The sequence below is a fragment of the Cnephaeus nilssonii genome, assembly GCF_951640355.1.
Source record: "Cnephaeus nilssonii genome assembly, chromosome: 18".
Classification (NCBI taxonomy): Eukaryota; Metazoa; Chordata; class Mammalia; order Chiroptera; family Vespertilionidae; genus Cnephaeus; species Cnephaeus nilssonii.
Window position 1 is genome coordinate 9,474,824 of NC_137089.1, and position 22,896 is coordinate 9,497,719.

The window sequence follows — 22,896 nt, forward strand, 5'->3', positions numbered from 1 at the left end:
CCAAGAATGTTTGGTGACTAATGCTCTATACTAGACCTTAATAACCAATGGGGTCCTAAGATATGGTGACTGGAAAAGATTTGACTTTGGGTGGTGGACACATGGTGCAATACACAGATCTTGTAACATAGAAACCCACACCTGAAACCTACATGTTCATGTTGACCAATGTCACCCCAATACATTTAAAAAACAGCAACAACCAAGGAGACACTGCAATTCCTAATCTCAAAATTTAAAGTTATTTTGGAGATAATAAAATCCGTCTCTTTTCCACTGATAGATGTTGCCCTGCATGTAGAGGGGTGTGAGGATGAATGAAGGTGGGGTCGGGTATGGTTGCATGAAGTCATCCATACTACTCTACACAGACAACTATGACAAACGCCTGTAAAGATTTGTGTGGTTGTGATCCTATAAGTTTCCCCATTAAAGAAAAGTTTGCCCTTGCCAGTTTTTTTTTTTTCCTAGTTACTAATTTTTTAAAAAGTGCTTGTTTCTGAGACATTGGAGCAGGGGAGGATGGGAGGCCGAGGACCTGGAGCGGCTAGAACCCCAGACTCAAGACCCGCTCACGTTCCCTCGGTGGGTGCTCAGTCTCATGAGCCTTTGTTGCTGGCGGCTCTAATTCAGATGCAATCAAACGAAGGTAAAGGATCCCTGAAAGAGATCAAATGGGGAAGATACATTTACCCAAATCTAATGTCCACCTACACACTTGGCCTGAAGTGAGGGTGCCGTTTCCCCATCCTAAATTCTTTGTCTCGCCTAGAAATCTCCCGCGCGCTTAGCCAACAGTTGCTGTTGTAATAAATGAAAAAGGGCTGGTTCGACCTTACATACTATCATCACCGTTTCCCGGGACGTGAAGTAGTGGGTGAGGTTTTGCGTCCGCAGAGAAAAGTTTTGGAAGGACCGGAGATCTAAGGAAGGGAACAAAGCCACGCACTTAAAAAAAAAAAAAAAAAAAGAGGCGGAGGTGGGCTGTACAGAGCAGCCGGGGCAAGTGTGGCAGCAATTCTCTGGGTTTCAAGCCCTCGCCGTTTCAGGGAAAGCGAACGGAAGACGCGCGGAGAGGGATCGCCTGCTAGGTGGGAGCCGCAAACAAAGGTCCACCCAGCGCCTTTGGGTATCTAAACCCAAAGCCTTTCTTTTCCGGCTGCAGAAAGTTCTCGAGCTCCTGGGAGGCCCAGCCCTCCTTCCGTCCCTCCAACCTCCCTAAGAACTCGCTAGATGGCGAACAATCCTTTTTAAAGGCTGGCGGGCCAGGTAAGACCGCTCACCTGCATGCACTCTGCTCCCGGGCGCGCTCCGCACGCTGCGCCGGGGAGCCAATCCCAGGCCTGAAGGCCTCGGTGGGTGTGGCCTCCGAGTGGCCCCGCCCCCTCGAGCGCGTCGCGCGGGGCCCCGAGGGCGGGGCGAGGGAAGCGGCAGGAAAGGGCGGGGAGCGCGCGGTGTGGGTGTGCTCGCGCCCGCGCGCTCGCGCCTGGGGTGTGGGCGGTGGCGCGCCCGTGCGCGCGCAGGGGAGAGGCAGCCCCGGCGGCCGTGGTGGGGTTCGCCTGGAGGGCGGGAGAGTCACCTGAGAGCGGCAACGCCCGTCGCGCGCCCGCCCGCCCGCCCGCCCGCCGCGACCGGATCGCGCCGGCTCCGTGGGCCCGCTGGCCGCGCACCCCAAGAGGCCGGGGCGGGGAGCGGGCAGAGTCTGCGCCCGGCGCTCGGGACGAGGAGGAGTCGGACCTTGGCTGCTGCCGCCGCTGCCCGCGCCCGCCAGGGTAGGTGAAGGCGGGGTGGGTTGTCCGCCGGCCCCCCGGCGGGTCGGGAGAGGAGAAGCGAAACTTTCCGGGCTCTTCTCCCCGCGGCCCCCGGGCCGTCCGCGGCGCCGGGAGGTGTCGTCGTCGCGGGCGGCGGCGGCCGACGCCATGTTGGGGTCGGTGAGAAACGGGGCGCTCCCGGGCCGCTCCCCTCGCGCTGGGGCCGTCCCGCGGCGCCCAGGCCGGTCGCGCAGCCCCGCTGGCCGCCGCCGCCGCCGCCGCCGCCGCCGGGCTCCGAGCTGCCCCGGGGGCTCCGCGCCGCTGCGGGCCGGTCTGTGGGTCCGCGGGGCGGGGGCCCGGCGGACGCGCCGAGGGGCCCCGAGGTCGGGCTTAGAAGTTGTGGGGCGAGAGGACTAAGGGTCCCCAGTCGTGGCCTCGGGGGCGTCTCGGCGCCCCAACATCTTTCTGTCCCAAAAGTTTGCCGAGCCTGGGCATCCGGGGACGTTGCGACTGGAACAGCCTATTTGAAGTGACTCGGGGCAGAAAATGGCAGGATTTGCTCTGATAGGAGCGATGGCTCTTGCAACGTGATTGATTTGGGATCTAAAAGTTTGGCGGTCCTTAAAATTTTAGGTTCCCCTGAAAACTTGCTGGAGGGCCGGCAGCGTGCTGTTCCTGTTGCTCTGGGTACTCGGGTGGGTACGTGATGGCAACCAGGCGTGTGCGCTGGAGAGGAGTGGGGGTTCTCTCATTCCCTTTTCTCTGACATTCACAGGGTCACAGAGTACGGGGGTTGGTCAGTGCCTCCTGGTTGTGTTTCAGGACGTGACCGCGGAGGCTCCTGAAAGAGAGATTCAGACTTGGAGGCACGGGTTGCTCCCCGAAGGCGCAGGGATCCTGACGCTGCCAAGTGTTTTTCCTCTTGGGTTCCTTGGGGCGCGCGCCGGCCCGGGTCTGAGCGCTGACCTTTGCCCGGACTCTGCTAGCTGGCGGGGTCCTTAGGTTAATTCGGTATTAACCAAGGCTTCTATTTTTAATCTCTTCGGATCCTGACAGCACTCTCCAGGTGAAGGGTATTAAGTTACTTGTTTGGAAAGCACATGTAATCGCCTCAAAAAAGTAAAATAAAAACTGGTGTCCTGACCCAGGCATCAAAACAGATGCATTTACTTGAATATCCAGTAAAGGAACATGAATTGCTCTCTTTGAATACAGGCATTTTAGCTTTTTAAAGTTCTGTTAAACGAACAGGACGCTTAACGACCTATCATGATGATAAAACCCCAAAACCTGCCTGGAAGAAAGTGTCTTCTTAATCTATGGGTAATGATATAGCTTATGCTCAGATTTGATTGCTGATTTCCTTATTTCTTAAAAAAAAAAAAATAAGTGTCCTTTTTGTTTTGCTTCACTGTCAAGTAAATGCCATTATACATATTTGTCTTTCTGGATGAAGAATTATGTAGAAGTGAGGTGACTTAGCTAACGTTACAAATCTAGTAGCCAAACTGGTTTCTAGCTCAGGTCTTGCGGCTCTGAAGCCTTCTCATCTTTCCTGGGGCATGATTTTGTAGAATGCACAACTCATTCCTGTGGAACAGTCTGTCCACCTTGTGTCTCGCTGCTCTTTCCGATTTTAATTTAGTTTCTCAGTTTAAGTACTTCTTTTCTAAAGAGCTGCTTTACAAGGGTTCTTGTACTGAAAATTTTCCTCTTAAAAATACTCACTTAAGCCTCTGTGTTCTTTGAAGCCTTTCCTGCCCTGTTCTACTGAACCACAACCCCATTTTCTCCCCAAGAATAATTCCCTTATCACATGACATCCAATAGAGATGACACCGATCGGTCATGGCACCTCCTTGCAGGCTTTGCCAGTCTGATTTGCCTCTCCAACCCCAGTGTGCAGAGAACACAGCACATGCTCAGGAAAGGTTTGAGTGGATGGGTACACACATGTTCCTTGTAAACATACTGCATGAGTTTATTTCAATTTTCATGGTCATAGTAGCTAAATATTCCCTGATTCCTTTTTTTTTTTTTTTTGAGAATTTACCTTGGTAACTCAAATTTTGGCCTTGGGGACACACAACTTGAATGTTTATGGAATTGCCAAGTAGATGATGGACTGAAATGTAAACAACAAAGAAGTCCTGGGTCAACAAAAGGATAATAATTAGAATTTTAAAGTACAGTTGAATTTATTTGCACTGGATGGAAATAGAGTTAATGTCTAAACATTTTGTGTTATGCTTATACATTTAAGCTCTTTGATAGAGTAGATCTCATTTTTTCTACCAGTTATTGTTTTGTCAGAATTGTCTTAGGATTTTGCCTTGCTTAATGGAAAGCATATAAGAAATGCTTTTCTATTGATAAATTTATCTTTGACAGTCAGCTTTGTACACCAGCTGTGTGTTTAATAGCAATGTGCGTGTTGGCTTAACCGAATAAAATGTGCTTCATAGATATGCTTGCAGAGTGCTATTTTATAAGTTGTAAGACCCCTGTAGGTGAAGGTATTCTGTAATTCTGTCATGAAATTACTGTAGAAATTTGAGGTAAATTCCGTGCCCTACCCATGATAACTTTCTCTCCAGTGAATCCATAAACCACAAACTGGTGTTCTCAATTTGGTAGGTCCTGGGAAGATAATCGAAGACATTTGGGTCTAGAGTGCTAGAGAAAGCAAATTGCGTGTAGAGTGGATTGGATCAAAACAGCAAACCTGAATTCTATCGCTGCTCTTTACTAGCTTGTGACTCATGAACAAGTCCCTTCGCTTCTCTGAGCTTTACTGGACTCATTTGTGAAGTGGACACAGAAATATTTGCCTCACGGTTGTGAGGATTTACTAAGGTATTTGTGGAAGTGCCTTGTATATGATCCTACCTAATAAAATAGTAATATGCAAATTGACCGCACCTTCGCTATGCCCAAGCCACGCCTGCCAGCCAAAAGCCACGCCCACCAGCCAATCAGGGCGAGTATGCAAATTATCCAACAAAGATGGCGGTTAAGTTGCATATGCTGAGGGAGGGAGGAGTGAAGACTGAAGACAACTTAGAAGAGGGAGGAAAAGCAGAAAGCAAGGTGGCTGCCAGAGGGAAAGCCTGGGCGGGGCGGGGTGGGGCGGGGTGGAGCGGAGCGGGTAGCAGCGGCCCGAGGGTGCAGGTGCGGCGGCCGCTTGCAGGATTCTTCCTGCAAATGGGCTACTAGTATTTAATAAGTTATATTAACAGATTAACAGAGTGACTGAATTATTATTTTTAAAAATATATATTTTATTGATTTTTTTACAGAAAGGAAGGGAGGGATATAGTTAGAAACATCGATGACAGAGAAATATCGATCAGCTGCCTCCTGCACACCCCCCACTGGGGATGTGCCCACAACCAAGGTACATGCCCTTGACCGGAATCGAACCTGGGACCCTTGAGTCCGCAGGCTGACGCTTTATCCACTGAGCCAAACCGGTTAGGGCAGTGACTGAATTATTTAGAAGCGTAGATTTTAATTTTAAAAGGGAGGTAACCTTTGGAGATACTTAGTTCAGTTCTCAAACTTGGCTGCACATTAAAATTCCCTGAGTAGCTTCTTAACAATATTGATGCCTGAACCTCCACCCTAGAATAAATAAATCAGAATTACTGGGTTTGGGTAAGAAGTAGTTTTGCCTTTTTTTTTTTTTTTTTTTTTTTCCCATGATTTTAAAAAATTGGGGTTGAGAACCATTGATTTAATTCAATCTCCTATCTCCTTATTATCTTCATTTTGTGGTAGAATAAAGTGCAGAGAGGTTAAGTGGCAGGCAAATTATTTTTCATTCAGGCTGGAAGAGATGTATTTGTAGTGGAGGGAACTGAAGAGCATACATGTTAAAGTAGCAGTTACATTTATTTCAGACCTGCACTCGACATCACCTTCTGCATGGGTGATGGTGTTATTGAACCATGTCATCATTCAGAACTACCTCTAGTCTTAAGCTCTGTGGCTAGAGATGGTGATTCAAGGCATCATACTTGATGAACAAGCTTTCTGTCTTCATTGTCACCTCCAGTCCCTCCCAGGCTGTTAGTTTTCTTCCTTCTTTGCAATCCTGAACCTGGTAGTTTACATTCTGTGCACTCACTAGCACTGTGGAGTTCTCCTCTACTTGACCTGCTGTTTATAACTGGTCAATTCTCAACTCGTAAATGTCACCACTTACTTTTTCTACTTCTGTCCCTGCCTACCACCCCTGAAAAAAGTCACAGCTGTGGTGATTGTTAAGTACTTGTTTTCTAGATGAAAATACATAATTTTAACTTATTTCTTCAGTTACCATGAAGAGGCAACCCCCCCTTTTTTTTTTTACTAGTAATTTTCATTTGTTTTTTTGGAATTGCCATTTGTATCTTACCCATTTTTCTTTTGGGATATTTTCCTTTTTTCTTATTGATTATAGGAACCCTTTATATATTTAAAATGTTGACATTTTGTCATATGTTGCAAATGTTTTTTTTAATTAAAAAACATCTTTATTGTTGAAAGTATTACGTGTCTCCCTTTTCCCCCAGTGACCCCTTCTAGCCTGCCCCAGCCTCCACCACCATATTGTCTGTGTCCATAGGTTATGTATGTGTGCATACGTGTTCTTTGGTTGATCTCTTCCCTCCCAGCCGTCTCCTCTGCCTTCCCTCTGAGATTTGGCAGTCTGTTCCATGCTTCTATGTCTCTGGATCTATTTTGTTCACTAGATTTCACACATGAGTGAGATCATGTGATACTTGTCTTTCTCTGGCTTATTTCGCTTAGCATAATACTCTCCAGGTCCCTCCATGCTGTCTCAAAGGGTAAGAAGATCCTTCTTTTTTACTGCTGCATAGTATTCCATGGTATAAACGTACCACCGCTTTTTTATCCACTCATCTATTGATGTGTAGTTGGGCTGTTTCCAGATCTTAGCTATTATAAATTGCACTGCTATGAATGTAGGGATGCATACATTATTTCTAATTGGTGTTTTGGGATTCTTAGGATATATTCCTAGAAGTGGGATCACTGGGTCAAATGGCAGGTCCATATTTAATTTTGTGAGGGAACTCCAAACTGTTTTCCATAATGGCTGCACCACTCTGCATCGCACCAAGTGTTCTAAGGGTCCCTTTTCTCCACATCCTCCCCAGCACTTGTCGTTTGTTGATTTGTTGATGGTAGCCATTCTGACAGGTGTGAGTGATATCTCATTGTCGGTTTAATTTGCAACTCTCTGATGATTAGTGACTTTGAGCATTTTTTCATGTCTCTTGGCCTTCTTTATGTCCCCTTTGGAGAAGTGTCTGTTTAGGTCCTTCTCATTTTTTAATTGAATTGTCTGTCTTCCTTTTGTTAAGTTGTATGAGTTCCTTATATATTTTGCATATTAACTCTTTATCAGATGTATCATTGCCAAATATGTTCTCCCATACAGTGGGCTTCCTTTTCATTTTGTTGATGATTTCTTTGGATGTGCAGAAGCTTTTTATTTTAATATAGTCCCATTTATTTACTTTCTCCTTAGTTTCCTTTGCCCTAGGTTATATATCCACAAAAATATTGCTACGACTGATGTCTGAGATTTTGCTGCCTATGGTTTCTTCTAGGATTTTTATGGTTTCACATCTTACATTTAAGTCTCACCCACTTTGAGTTTATTCTTATGTATGGTGTAAGTTGGTCTAGTTTCATTTTTTTGCATGTTATCTGTCCAGTTTTCCCAAAACCATTTATTGAAGAGACTGTCTTTATTGTATGCTCTTGCCTCCTTTGTCAAATATTAATTGAGCTTAATGCCTTGGGTTGATTTCTGGGGTCTCTCTTCTGTTCCATTGATCTATATGCCTGCAAATGTTTTTCTTTAATGTTTTCTCCCCACAGTGTTGAAGTTTTAAAATTTTATGTGGTAAAATGTTTTCTTTTATGATATTTGGCTTTTTCACATTATATTTATCCATTCCTTTCTGTGGCTAGAAATTTGGGTTCTGTTTTTCACTTTCAGAGTTAATGCCAAAGGGAAAACTTTTATATGTAGTATTCTCCCTTTCCTCCCACCCCCACAATAGTTTATTTCTCAGCATAAATTTCTGTGGTTAAAAATTGAAAGGTCAAAGGGTACTGCTTTCTGAAATATTTTATTATATGTTACCATTACTTTTTGGTTTTTCCATGTGTTTCACTGCTTATTATGACCTTTTGGCACAATAAGGTTATTTAGTCTCTGAGACTTGTGAAACATGTGAAAGCATGTTGGAAGTGTTTTGTACTGCTCTGTTGTCTCCCCTTCTCTCTTACCTTGCTTCTCTCCTTTCTAAACTAGGTGTTTCCTAAAGTTTCGTTCTTGTCCCTCTTTTCTCTTCCACAGCATCAGCCAGCTCTGTGAATGACTACTAAACCCCTTTCTGTCCTGGAGCTCCCTGCTCATCCTGGTATTTCTACTTGACTGACAGATGTTTGTCTTGTGGATACCCTGAAAGTACTTCAAGACAAAGATGTCCCAAACTGATTTCTTCTCCCTCTTGGAACAAAACTAGCACCTGACCAATGGCTTATGCTTCAATCTTTGAAGACATTTTACTCACTTTTCATCCACCTATTCAGTTGGTTCCTAAATCATAAATGCTATACCTCAGTAATCTCTTACATCCCACCTTCCCCCCCCCCTTTTTTTTAAATAGAGGAAAGGGAGAAGGAGAGGGAGAGAGAGAGAGAAACATCAATGATGAGAGAGAATCACTGATTGGCTGCCTCCTGCATGCCCCCTACTGGGGATTGAACCCACAATCCAGGCATTGACTGGAATCGAACCTGGGTCCTGCAGTCCACGGGCTGATGCTCTATCCACTGAGCCAAACCGGCTAGGGCTACATCTTCCCCTTTTTATTTCTGCTGTCAATTATTGGGGTTCAGGCTTTCATTACCTTTCACTTATAGACTGTTGTAATACCTTGTTTTCCCCTTCAATTTTGCTTCTTTAATAGTCTCTCCAGTCCTGTGTACCGCTTCTGTGTACTGATTTAATATTTTCCTATTTAAAAACCTTTCTTTTCTGCCTGATGCTTACTTTCCTTTGTAGTTTGGCTTTTCCCCATCTTACCAGATTTCTATTCTACCGCTATGTTTTCATCTGGTCCTGGGCTCAACTGTGTCCTCTCTGGAGAATATATTTACATATCATCACCCCCTACCAACTACTTTTGCTTTAAGGCTCATCTTGAATTTCTAGTCATTTAAGAGTTCTTCCTAAATTCTCCCCCAGTTAGAATTACCTCCCAACTAAACCTTTTGGCCCTTAGGCTTCATCACTTTTTTAAAAAATTAAAATTAATGTTTTTGGTTTGTTTCTCCTCTACTCCTTTAGACTTTGAGTTTACACATTTGAGTTAATTATATTCCTCTGTCCGTAGCACACTACATGGATACTAAAGCCCCTTTCTTATTTTTTTTCCTTCCTTATCAATCAATTACTTCCATAATCCTCTTTTCCTACAGAAACACACGAAAATGTATAAAACATGAGTTATATTTACTTGTTTATATAAACGTGGGGATATAACTATCTTTCTCCATCACAAAGATTGTTAGTTTTGAGTGCTTCTATCTTTTAATATTACTTTGTTAAGAGTAAGTGGCCAATGAATGTTTTCTACTTGAAACTCAGAATATTTTTACCAGTTTTACTAGCTTCCATATTGCATAGACTAAACACTGGGGGATTTAATTTCAGCTTTATTCTTTCACATTTAGTTAGGGCAATTCTGAATCCAACCTATTCTCCTGTTGCAAACTTCAGACTCTCATCAACTTTCCCCTTTACCTTTGCAATAATTTCGTAGTTGGGTTCTGCTTTCAGACTTTCTCTTCTCAGTTTATCTTTCATTAGAAAAATCCAGTTCAAATCAGGCCACTCCTTCCAAAAGCTTCAGAAAGAACTCTCAGGAACCAACCAGATCTCTTGTCTTACTTGTTCTCCCCAGTTTTTCTACTAAATAATTCCTCTCAGCCTCCACTACAGTTGTATATGGGACCTTTTGCTTAAAAAAAATACATTTTACTCGCAGAGCTTTTATGCCTTTAACTTACCATTTTGAAGTTCCAGTTATTGTTCACAACCTTTCTCAAGTATTCAAATGCTACATTTTCCAAGCCATACCTTTATTCTTTCCTTTTTAGCTTGCTTACCACTTGGTTAATATGTTTATTATTGTACTTACCTCGTGCTTTATATTAAAAACCTTGTGGTATATGTCTTAATGCCTCGTTCATTCTTTTTTTCTTTCTAGCATAAAGCCTTAAAAATGTAGTGAGCAGCCTTAGCCGGTTTGGCTCAGTGGGTAGAGCGTCAGCCTGAGGAATCAAGGGTTCCAGGTTCGATTCCGGTCAACGGCATGTATCTTGGTTGTGGGCACATCCTCAGTAGGGGCTGTACAGGAGGCAGCTGATCGATGTTTCTAACTCTCTATCCCTCTCTCTTCCTCTCTGTAAAAAATCAATAAAATATATTTTTTTAAAAAAATGTAGTGAGCAGCCTTAGCTGGTTTGGCTCAGTGGATAGAGCGTCGGCCTGCGGACTCAAGGGTCCCAGGTTCGATTACGGTCAAGGGCGTGTATCTTGGTTGTGGGCACATCCTCAGTAGGGGGTGTACAGGAGGCAGCTGATTGATGTTTCTCTCTCATTGATGTTTCTAACTTTCTCTCTCTCTCCCTTCCTCTCTGTAAAAAATCAATAAAATATATTTTTAAAAAATGTAGTGAGCAGATTGTAACTGCTTTGAAAAAATACTAAAGAAAATTTGTTAGGGATTTGATGGAATAACCATTTCCATAGCAGTATTTTAGTTGAGCTTTGCCAGCTTTATTTTTCAAATATTATACAATGGTTTCTAATAGCTGTCAGCACTGTACAGCTGCCCCTGCATAAATACTTTTTGAAATGATGCAGTTTTTTATCTGAATTTTGTTGATGATGAAAATATGCACACTTTATTTGCTAGCTAAACAGCTGTGCTTTTTGGCGAGAAAAGAAGAAATCATTTCTATATATTATCATGAGATTGAGACTTTCTTAAAACAAGATCTGTTGTGCTCAATGCTTGAAATTCATAATTAGATACTATACCATAGTTAAATGGGCCAGAACATTTGCTCAAAAATTTAAAATCTGTGGATCTAGTGAAGCAATTGATGTTTGGGGGGTGGTTCCTGTTCTCTGTGAAGATTAGTATAGATTCAAAAATAAAGTCTGATTTCTGTCCATCTCCAGGCAGAGAAGCTGCTGCCACTTTAGCAGCTGGCATCTTCAGCTCAGTGCACCTGTTGGCATGTACACACAAACATTTCTGTAGGTGCTGTTGGGAATACACGGGTGTAGGAAATAATCTTGTTTTCAGGAACCTTCAGATCTGTTGGGAATAAACAGGTACACAAGTCTTTATAAAACAGTAGAATGTAAATGCCATAAAGTGGTACAGATAAAATGGTATGAGGATTTAACGTTGAAACTGTATTTGGCTGTGAGGCTACTGAGTTGACTGCATCTTGAAGGACTTGTAAGATTTCAGAATAGCAGGGGAGGGAGGACATATTAACCCAGAGGTAGGGGAGGAAGCCTAGAGCATATTCTGGGGGAATAGCTGGTCGTCTGGTTCGACTGTAACAAAGAGAACAGACAGACAGAGGTACAACTGGAATGAGAGACGACAGGCTGGGCCTTAACTGTGAAGGGTATTGAATACCAGGTTAAAGATTTGGATTTAGTTTGATTGGCCAGAGAACCTTTGGTTTTTGAATAGTTACCTGATCATAGTTGTAGTTAAAAAATACTAATTTTGCCTTGTGTGATATGGTTTCAGTGCTAAAGACTAAAGAGAGGACTTGTTTAAAACTTGAGGTTCATATTCTTAACCTCTCTCCTACCTTTCGAAAGAAAGACCATTTGTAACTCCTAATGTGGCTGTTCTGGTTTTCCAAATTAATTTTCTAAACTCTTCAACTATGACTTAGTTGTTGTTATATACCATGGTGAGTTTCTCTATCAAGCCAAACCTATTTGAAACTGCCTGTACTGACACCCTAAATTAGTCATAGCTTTACTTTTCACTTCCGTATTTGAAGAATCATTTTGAGCTACTTTATACGTATTTCCATATGCTTTAAATTTTTTCTCTTATCAGTAGCTTTCCCCAAGTCCATAATAAAGTCCACATGAGTGAACTATTCCTAGAATATTTATTTCTGAAAGTAGCAAAATATAATGGAAAGAACATGCATTCTTACAAAAACTAGTTGTGAAATCATGGATAAAATAGCCCATGACTCAGTTTAATTTTTGTGAAATGGATCATTTAACAAAATTGAAATTATTGCCCAGCTGGTGTGCCTCAGTGGTTGAGTGTCGACCTATGAACCAAAAGGTCACTGGTTCTATTCCCAGTCAGGCCACATGCCTGGGTTGCATCGTTGATCCCCAGTAGGGTGCGTGTAGGAGGCAGCCGATTGATGTTTATCTCTTATCGATGTTTCTATCTTATCTCCTTCCCTTCCTCTCTCTAAAATGAGTAAAAATATTTTAAAAAAAGAACTGTCTTGTTCTTTGCATATGTTAGGCACTCAGAATAATTGTTCATTTTAACTTAGATGCATTAGGAGAGGGTGTAGTTTGCTCTAATACTTACACATTTTACTCAGGGAGGATGTACCTCAGGTAATTTGTTTGTTTTTACCTCTTCTTTCTCTACTTTCCTATTTGTTTTACATTTTCTATAAAGTCCAATTTAGCAGTAACACAGATTTTAAAATCCTGATTCTTATTAAGATAGTCAGAACTTTGATTAAAAATTAATTCATAGTCAAGTAAGGCTTGCTGTTGCTGTACTGTAGCCACACAGCCTTCCCCTCCTCCTCCTTACCTGTTCCCTTCTCCTCCCCATCTCTTCTCTTCCTTCATTTGTCATTTATGTGAAATCTCTTATTCAGTGCCTGAGCTAAGATTAGAATCCAGGTCTTTTGGTTCATAGGTCATTGGGTTTTTTTTATTATAACAAACAGTTGAATACTGAAGCCCACTGATATCAGATATCATGGGTACATGTAAGAAAATAATTAGATGACTTTTTGTTCTAACTCACTTTCAAGGATGAGGTAAGTAGTACAGTATTGATTTTCAGTAAGAAGAACTGGGCCATAGTATTTTGTGACAGTTGGGATCCCTTCTCAATTGTAAATAGTATTCTTTTTCTTTTTTAAAAGTTTTTAACTTTTCTAGTATTACATTTTTATCAAGTGGTAGACACTCCACTGAAGAACACTACTTTAGAAACAAGATGTTACCACAAGACTAGGGTGGAAGTTGGACAATTTAAATGCAGTTCTTGTCTACATTTGTAAAGGAGATAACTTTAAACTTTGAATTAAGTTTTAAAAATTGGCATATAAAGCTGACTTTATGAAAATTAAGAGATTTGGGGGGTGACATGCTTTTGCTACGGTTCTTACATTTTTAACTATGAATTAAGACTTCCAGACACTATTTGCTGGAAAAGAAAACAAAAGGAAGTCATTTGGGAAACTGTTGAAATTTAGAGTTCTGTGAAGTGGCTAGATGTGGGGAACCCACCCCCCACCCAAATGTCAAGTTTTCTTATCTATAGTAGTAGTTACTGCATTGCCCAAAGTATTGCATCATCTTTCAAGAAGATGCAAAAGTTGTGTGGACATATCATTGTTAGTCTTTTTGCTTGTTTGGTTTAAGCTTTCATTTAATGTATTTGAAAATTTAGATTTCTTCATTTTTCATTTTCTATCTGAAATAAAAAATATATTTAAAAAAATAAAAATAAGAAATATCTTCTTACCCTTTGAGACAGCATGGAGGGACCTGAAGAGTATTATGTTAAGGGAAATAAGGCAGTTAGAGAAAGACAAATAACACATGATCTCATTTATAAGTGGAATCTAAAGAACAAAAAAAATTGATGAAGAAAATAGGGTCATAAGTATGGATGCATGGAACAGAATAACAGACCTCAGTGGAATGGGAGGGTGGGCGGAGGGGACAGGAAGAGATTAACCAGAAAACATACAGTGTATGCATATATGTATTACACATGGACACAGACAATAACATGGGGAAGTCCTGGGGTGGGGTGGGGGTTGAGTTTGGGGGGGCAAAAAGCGAGAAAATGGTAGACATCTGTAATCATGTCAACAACAACAACAAAAACGAATAAGTGGAAAACCACAATACATACAAAAACAGCATTCATTGTTCATTTAGAAAATATGATACAGTTATAAAATAGAAAATAAAATAAAAATTACCCATAGTCCCATTAAAAAAATACTGTCTCAAAGACAAAATGGGATGGATACAGTCATTGTGCTGATTGGTAAATTGGTGTTACCTTTCAGAATGGAAATTTTGTAAAAGTTAGCAAAAACCTTAAACATTTATGCCTTTTGACCCAGTAATTTTACTTCTTGGAATCAGTCCTAAAGATTTCATCTCTACCAATGGGTGGGGAAGCTTTCTTCCCAGCTCTTCCTATGTTTACTAGTATTCCTTCCTCAGAAAAGCAGACTGCTCCTGTTGGGCCACATTTTGTAGTTTTCTGCTGCTGCTTTCTTGTCCCTCAGGGAGTAAGATATGCAAAGAACTTAAATCCTTGGGTAGGCCTGATCATTCTAACACTCAGAAAAGTCGTTAAGAGTTCTTATTGCTTGGGGCACCTCAGTGTTGTGGTGGTAAATTTGGATTTCGGAAGACTGTTTTCAGGGGTCATTTTCTATAGTTTGTTACTAGAGAAGTTTCTCTGACTTATAGAGCACCTAAGCCAGCAGTGGGACATCCCTCTACAGTCTGGAACCCCTCACTCCTCCGCCTGCCTGCTTGCTGCTCCTTAGCACTGCTGTGGAGGCGGAAGAGGCTCCCGCCGCTGCCATGGGCCCGGCTTCTGGCTGAGCGGCACTCCCCCTGTAGAAGCACACTGACCACCAGGGGCAGCTCCTGCATTGAGTGTCCGCCTCCTGGTGGTCAGTGTGCATCATAGCGACCGGTCCTTCCACCGTTTGGTCGATTTGCATATTAGGCTTTTATTATATAGGATAGGGTGTTTTTCTAATTTTATTTTCTATATGGATGATTACATATTTACAAATGTCTATGATTATGCATTTACACCATATTTCATTGAGTCTAAAGATGAACATTGTTTTACTAGAGTTTATGTCTGAAATTGGGATGTCATATAATCAAGGGTATGCCATGATTAAATTGGCAGCATTTTTTCTGCCTTGGTGCCACATAAAATGAGGGTGTGTATTAAAATCTATAGCATCTTAGATTTGATGTCTATTTGAAATAAAAATGAGATCATGATCTTCAGTTTTTCCCCACCTAAATACTATATTTAGATCTCATTCTAAACATACTAGAGGCCCAGTGCACGAAATTCGTGCACAGGTGTGTGCGTGCGTGTCCCTCAGCCCAGCCTGCACCCTCTCCAATCTGGGACCCCTCGAGGTATATCCGACTGCCGGCTTAGGCCCGATCACTGGACTCTGGCCTAAACGGGCAGTTGGACATCCCTCTCACAATCCAGGACTGCTGGCTCCCAACTTCTCACCTGCCTGCCTGCCTGATTGCCCCTAACTGCTTCTGCCTGACAACATGATCACCCCCTAACCACTCCCCTGCCAGCCTGATCAGTGCCTAACTGCTCCCCTGCTGGCCTAATTGCCCCTAACTGCCCTCCCCTGCAGGCCTTGTCCCTCCCAACTGCCCTTCCCTGTAGGCTTGGTCACCCCCAACTGCTCTTCCCTGCTGGCCTGGTCCCCCCCCCCCCAACTGCCCTCCCTTGTAAGCCTGGTCCCTCCCAACTGCCCTCCCCTGCTGGCCATCTTGTGGCGGCCATCTTTGACCACATGGGGGGCGGCCATCTTGTGTGGTGGAGTGATGGTCAATTTGCATATTATTATTTTATTAGATAGGATAGCATATTATTATGGGTATATCATAAATCGTACAACTAATTCCTCTTGGTGGACATTTGGAGCTTTTCCAGTTTTTGGTAAAACAGTACTGTGTTGAATATCCTTGTCTATCTATATCTTTATACACTTGAGTGAAATTTCTTTTGATTAAATTCCTAGATCAGTGGGTACACATATGTATTTTTTTAGTGTTTGAGGATACCTGTTTCCCTACACCCTCAGTAGTTTTGTGTTTTTGGAAAATTTAAAAATTTTTGTTAATCCAGTAAGTGCAACAATATCCTGTTTTAATATAATTTCTTTAATTATGAATGAGATTGAGCTTCTTTTTATGTTTATTAGCTGTTTTTATTTCCTCTTCTGTGATGCACTTGTGAATAGGATAGTAGACCTTTAATTGGCTGGCAGATTTGTCTTAATTAGAAAGAGGGTGGCATCACAGTTTGGAGTCATGCATTATCATATTAATTCTTAGGAATAACTTTCAGGGCACAACCCATCCTTGATGGGGCAGGCAAGAAGACTTTACAAGGACCTAAGATTGGGGGTAAGACAGAATTGAGGAATAATCAGAATTATTTCCTTTATAATGGAGACCAGGAAAGGTTACAGCATCATCAGTGTGTGAGCTGAATACTGGAACTTAGACTATACTGTTAGTCTTTACACTTTAAATCCTCCTTTTCTCTCTCTTTTTAAAATATATTTTTATTGATTTTAGAGAGAAAGGGAGAGGGAGAGAGAGATAGAAACATCAATGATGAGAGAGAACCACTGATCGGCTGCTTCCTGCACGCCCCCAACTGGGAATCGAGCCTGCAACCCAGGCATGTGCCCTTGACCAGAATCGAACCCAGGACCCTTCAATTCAGAGGCCAGCACTCTATCCACTGAGCCAAATCGGCCAGGGCCTGCTTTTCTCTTTAATATGAGTTGATTGTGGTATAGTGTATTAGATAAGTAGCTGTGAAATACCGTACAACTCTGGAACTTGAGTGAAGTCAACATGGGATCTAGAGATTAAATCTATGATTAAGTTTAGATTAATACAGGTGTTTTTTTGCATATTTCCAAAATGTTCTTGTTAACATTTTTGAGCATCTTTGCTATCAGAGTCTGTCAGTTTCAAAGATAGATATCAGGTGGTTTCTGCCTTTTAGGTTCCACTGTATTCTGTGCAAGAGACAGCTAGAAGGTACATAGAACATGAAGAGCAAGCACTGAGGAAGGTGCTTAGTCTAACAGAGTTTAAGGAAGGGCTCCTAGATTAGATACAATAAGATCAACTGATTATTGAAGGATAACTAAGAGTTAGCTGGGGGGTAGTAAGTAGTAAAAGATAAAGCAATATGAGAGAAGACATGCATGGATGAAGTGGACTTATGGGTAGGGTATTCTTGGCACATGAAGTCTGAGGTGAAACTGACTGATGAGTCAGGAGAGATAAGCAAGAACCAGATAATGAGGGCCTTAATTGTCATGCTAAAGAGTCTACACTTATAGGTTAAGGGGAGAAATTTTGAGTAATAGCTTGGCCAAATTTGCATTTGAGAGATCCTTGCCTGAAAACTGATTTAGGGGCAAGACCAAAGGCAAGGAGACGCTAGGAAATAGTTCTGGTAATCCATGTGAAAGAATTAGGCTTTAGCTCAGTGGTCATAGCTCAATAATAATTAAGGTTTTAGCTCAATGATAATTTCTTACTGGAAAAATCAGTCATTTTTCTTAGTTTTTATAATATTTGGCCCCCTTGTTCAGAATCCCTCTGAGATTAAATTTCATGAAACTGTTTAGTATTTTGCAGAGTTGACTTATAGTCATTGTCCGATTGTTGTTCCTTTAGGTCTGTAAGACGTTAGTTTATACTTTTATAAATAACTGCCTAGCTGGTATGGTGCTATATGGAGATAGTTAATAAATGTTTCTGATGATTCTAAAAATTGAGATATATTAGCCCTTTTGGTATGCTTAGTGGTTGTCTTAGAGGGAAATAATTTTGGAGCATTTTGCCTTTCAGGTGAAAGTAATGATTTGTTAGACTAACTTTAGGTTATATAATTTCTTACATGAATTTATAACTCCTGTATGCTAATTTCTTTTTCTTTCTTTTTTTAAAGGCTATTAGCAAAAGATGGTGGATCGTTTGGCAAACAGTGAAGCAAATACTAGGCGTATAAATATAGTAGAAAACTGTTTTGGAGCAGCTGGTCAACCCTTAACTATACCCGGACGGGTTCTTATTGGAGAAGGAGTATTGACTAAGTTGTGCAGAAAAAAGCCCAAAGCCAGGCAGTTTTTCTTATTTAATGATATTCTTGTATATGGCAATATTGTCATCCAGAAGAAAAAATACAACAAACAACATATTATTCCCCTGGAAAATGTCACTATTGATTCCATCAAAGATGAGGGAGACTTGAGGAATGGATGGCTTATCAAGACACCAACTAAATCATTTGCAGTTTATGCTGCCACTGCCACTGAGAAATCGGAATGGATGAATCATATAAATAAATGTGTTACTGATTTACTCTCCAAAAGTGGGAAGACACCCAGTAATGAACATGCTGCTGTCTGGGTTCCTGACTCTGAGGCAACTGTATGTATGCGTTGTCAGAAAGCAAAATTTACACCTGTTAATCGTCGTCACCATTGCCGGAAATGCGGTTTTGTTGTCTGTGGACCCTGCTCTGAAAAGAGATTTCTTCTTCCTAGCCAGTCCTCTAAGCCTGTGCGGATATGTGACTTCTGCTACGACCTGCTTTCTACTGGGGACATGGCCTCATGCCAGCCTACTAGATCAGACTCGTACAGTCAGTCATTAAAGTCTCCTTTAAATGATGTATCTGATGATGATGATGACGATGACAGCAGTGACTAAAGACATAATTTGAAATATTTAATTGGGTGTGACTATCTGAGAAATCAGCTTTGGGGAGAATGTAAAATTCTGAACTCTCTCAATTTTGCTCCAGCCATGCATTTGCCTGAGAAACTTTTAACCCATGTGCCTCAATATATTCTATAGAAAATAGGTCCTGTTGTCATTACCCCAACCCCACCACTGCCACACTCCCCCCACAGCCCCCAACTCCCCACTCTCCTACAGGGATAGCCTATTGCAAATATAGCAGATCAAGTTTTGGCTTCTTATTGTTTAATTTTAGATTATTTTCTTGGAAGATTGGGAAAAGGTGTTTATATAACAGATCATGTACTACATTGTTGTTTATTCTATGTTCTGTTATGTGGAAAAACTAAAAGCAAAGAATGATGGAAAAAGGAGTATAATGTGGTTAGTTAGTAATATAAGCTTTTTTTCTAACCATTCTATCTAATGGTTAAGACACCAGTCACAAAAGTACATGATTTAGAAATGCTTTGGCTTTTTTATATACCAAGTGGTGCCTTATCATAATAGCACTGTTACATGAAATAAACCCCTACTTTCTCACTTTTTAGTTTGTTTTAAAAATACACTGGTGCTCTTTGAATCGATAAAATGAGTGTTTATGAATGGGTATAATTAGAAAATACTTGTCATCTGACAGCTACAAATAACTAAATTTAGAGGTTCTTCATTCTATATGAATAAGTATTTTTCCATAAAATAGTTATGATTATGTTTTTGTTTTATAGGTACCAAATTATAATTGTCAAAAAATTTAAGTTAATAGGAGGTCTTTTTTAGGAATTTGGTTTGAAATTTATCCAATATAGAATTGTCATATTGCATTACTTTCTGTTTTTAGTAAGATATTTGTAGGTATAAATTCATTTGCTTTAACATTATTTCTAGAATGAAAAATCTTATAAATTCTTATGATGAATTAAAATCCTGTGATAGAGCACAGATCTACTTGGGCTAAGATTTGGAAGAAATAATATGTAAGAATGGTCAAGACAGACCAGGTTTGAGTAGACTTCTATGGAAGTATTGTCTATTTCAGTGTGAAACTATCTTGAATTTACAAACATAGTGTTATATTTTATAAAGTTTTGTAAAGTCCCAAACAATATTTCTATTTTTGTAAGACAATTGTATGTTTAATCTGTTTCTGAAATCATTTTGCCATGTATGGAACTAGAGTAGCAATTGATTTTCTAAATTGTGAAACTTGACCGAGTCAGTCTAGATTGCTTTTGAGAAGTGGTAATTTTTCACTCTGCTTTGAGGCAGCCATTAGGTTGAAAGTATATTTATCATATAAAACTTGATGCATTTTGCACTACTCTCTCCATTTGTATGCTGCAAGTAACTAGTCTTTAAAATATGAAAAATCAGTCTAAAGATTGTTTTAAATCCTAAATTCTTTTGTTTTTAAACCTTTAAATCTGGATATATAGCATATGTTATGAGAGATTTGACTCAGTAACTTGTGTGGAGGATTCTTTGGTTTGGTTAAGGCACTCATTTTACTGTTAAATTGTGAAAGCATTGAGATATGTAGATCTCCCTGTAGGAAATGTGAAAGAAAGGCACAGTAATTTTGTTTGTTTTAATATCAGATGGACTTTTGTGTCTAAGCAATATATCATATAATCAACATACCTAAAATGGACCATGAAACCCGAGAAGTGCTAATGGAGACTTACTGGTACCTAGGAGCCTAGCAGAGTCAGGAACCCAGGGGAAGTGTTCTGTGATTACATTTGCATTGTCAGCCTCTTGACTTTTCTTTACAATAAAAAATACCTTGCAACTTACCTTCTGTTCTGTGCATATTGTGACTTGGAGATTTTTCTCCCCCGTCTCACTAACGTAATGGAAATGGGCATTTTTTGCCGCGTTCAACAGCTGAGTGCCTTCGTTGTGCCAGGCATTATTCTAGGCCTCGGAGTAGAGCAGTGAACAAAAATTCCCTCCTTTTCATGTATTTTACATGCAAATGGAATCCATGTGTTTTCTTCCAGATTTTTTTCAAAATATATTTTATTGATTTTTCACAGAGAGGAAGGGAAAGGATAGAGAGCCAGAAACATTGATGAGAGAGAAACATCGATCAGCTGCCTCCTGCACACCTCCCTCCCACTGGGGATGTGCCCGCAACCAAGGCACATGCCCTTGACCACATTCGAACCTGGGACCCTTGAGTCCCAGGCCGACGCTCTATCCACTGAGCCAAACCGGCCAGGGCATTTTTCCTGTAATTTTTAAAGCTTTTGTAAATCTTAAGTTATATATAAATTTGAAGTGATTTTGATGCCAATTTTTCACGCTGTTTCTCCTGAATGAAATTTACTTGGACTGTGCAGGACACCCAGTACTTGATCCAAATTGTTAACCACTGGTATAAAGGAAGCAAGATTCTAGTAGATGCCAAGGAGACATAGGACCTTAATTTGGATGAAGAATTCATGAATGAAATTTATTTTTGTGATATAAAAAATAAGGGACCACTATAATTTACAACTCTATATTTGTGTTTGAGCCAATATGGTAAATCATGGTATATTTCAGAAAAATAAAAATATGTAAATAGAAACTTTGATATTCACATGTACAAAGGACATATTGCTAATTAAATGAAAATAATTACATAGAATAATGTGTCATTGAGAAATTGAAAAAGCAGAGCAAACCGGTAGAGCAAGAACAGTGAGTTTAAAAGATTTATACTGGTATTGTTTTGAATACCTGGGTTTTTTGAAAACCAGTTTACTTTTAAATTGATATAATAAATAATACTTTGGGGCATAATGACTCCTAATTTTATAGACTTCCAGCGCTTTTTTTTTCTTATTTTTATAAATATATTTTTTATTGATTTCAGAGAGGAAGGGAGAGGGGTAGAAACATCAATGATGAGAGAGAATCATTGATTGGCTGCCTCCTGCTCACCCCACACTGGGGATCGAACCCGCAAACCAGGGCATGTGCCCTGACGGAATCACACCATGACCTCCTGGTTCATAGATCAACGCTTAACCACTGAGCCACACCAGCCAGGCTAGACTTCTTTCTCTGAAAAGCATTTTAAGGGGATGTTTTATCTAAATCTTTGGGCATAGTAGCTGAAACCTATGCTAATAAAGGTAAAAAAAGTCCTCGTTGCTTTGCATGAATAAAAGGATAAAAAGTATGCTTGATGTATAATCATAAGCAAATGACTTCCTGAATTTTATAGTTCATAATAGGGAATCTTCAATGCTGATGTCATTAAACTTACAGTGGGATTTTTACATCAAGTAGTTGAAAAATAGCTTCTGTGATTTAGAATATTTAGTACTAGCTTTTAAGGTCTTAAAAGCAGAAAGAATCAATGACAAAATGTTAAAAGCAGCTTCTGCTTAGACAGTTGCTAAGATGCCAAGTTATCTTAACCCCAACCAAAGCAAGTTATAGAGTCTAGGCTGAATGTTATAAATGAATATAATTCTTTATTTTTAATGGGAGCCTCCCTTTTATGTAATGCCTGACTAATAGCTCATGGTGTATACGTGTGAATAATTCAATTAGATTTTCATTTGCATTAAAAGCTGTTCTGTGTGTTTTAGGGGCAAGATTTACCTGGACTATTAAAACTGACCTTCTGCCGAAACCCGTTTGGCTCAGTGGATGGAGCGTCGGTCTGCGGACTGAGGGGTCCCGGGTTCGATTCCGGTCAAGGGCATGTACATTGGTTGCGGGCAAATTCCCGGTGGGGGGTGTGCAGGAGGCAGCTGGTCGATGTTTCTCTCTCATCGGTGTTTCTAGCTCTCTATCCCTCTCCCTTCCTCTCTGAAAAATCAATAAAATATATTTAAAAAACAAACAAAAAAAAACTGGCCTTCTCTCTGGGATAGGCCCTCATTTGGTTTGGGCCTAGTTGACATCACTGACTAGGGTGGAAACTAAAATGCCTTTAAATCATAATTGGTAATTTATTTCATCCTTAGGCATGCTACTCTGTTCATAACAACACCACCAATTATTTCATTAAAAACAACAAATAATTACAACTAACATTTGATGTTACTCTGCATGGCGGGCCCTGTTCTAAGTACATTTATTGTCAGCTAATCCTCATGTTGATCCCGTGCGGTATAAATAGTATTATCTGTAACTGTCAGGGATGAGGAGGTAGGTCACACCTGTAGTAAGTGGCAGGCCCAGGCTGGCGAACCCAGGCAATCTGCTGCAGAATTCGTGCTCCCATGT

At 40.7% G+C, this 22,896-nt stretch overlaps 1 protein-coding gene across 1 annotated transcript; it reads left to right on the forward strand.

Moving 5' to 3' along the window:
• The first annotated feature begins 1,443 nt into the window (after nt 1-1,443).
• On the forward strand, nt 1,444-20,462 carry PLEKHF2 (pleckstrin homology and FYVE domain containing 2). Its single transcript, XM_079796707.1, has 2 exons — nt 1,444-1,772; nt 17,873-20,462. The coding sequence occupies exon 2, from the start codon at nt 17,887-17,889 to the stop codon at nt 18,634-18,636; it is 750 nt and encodes a 249-aa protein (XP_079652833.1). The 5' UTR covers nt 1,444-1,772; nt 17,873-17,886; the 3' UTR covers nt 18,637-20,462.
• The last annotated feature ends 2,434 nt before the right edge of the window (nt 20,463-22,896 follow it).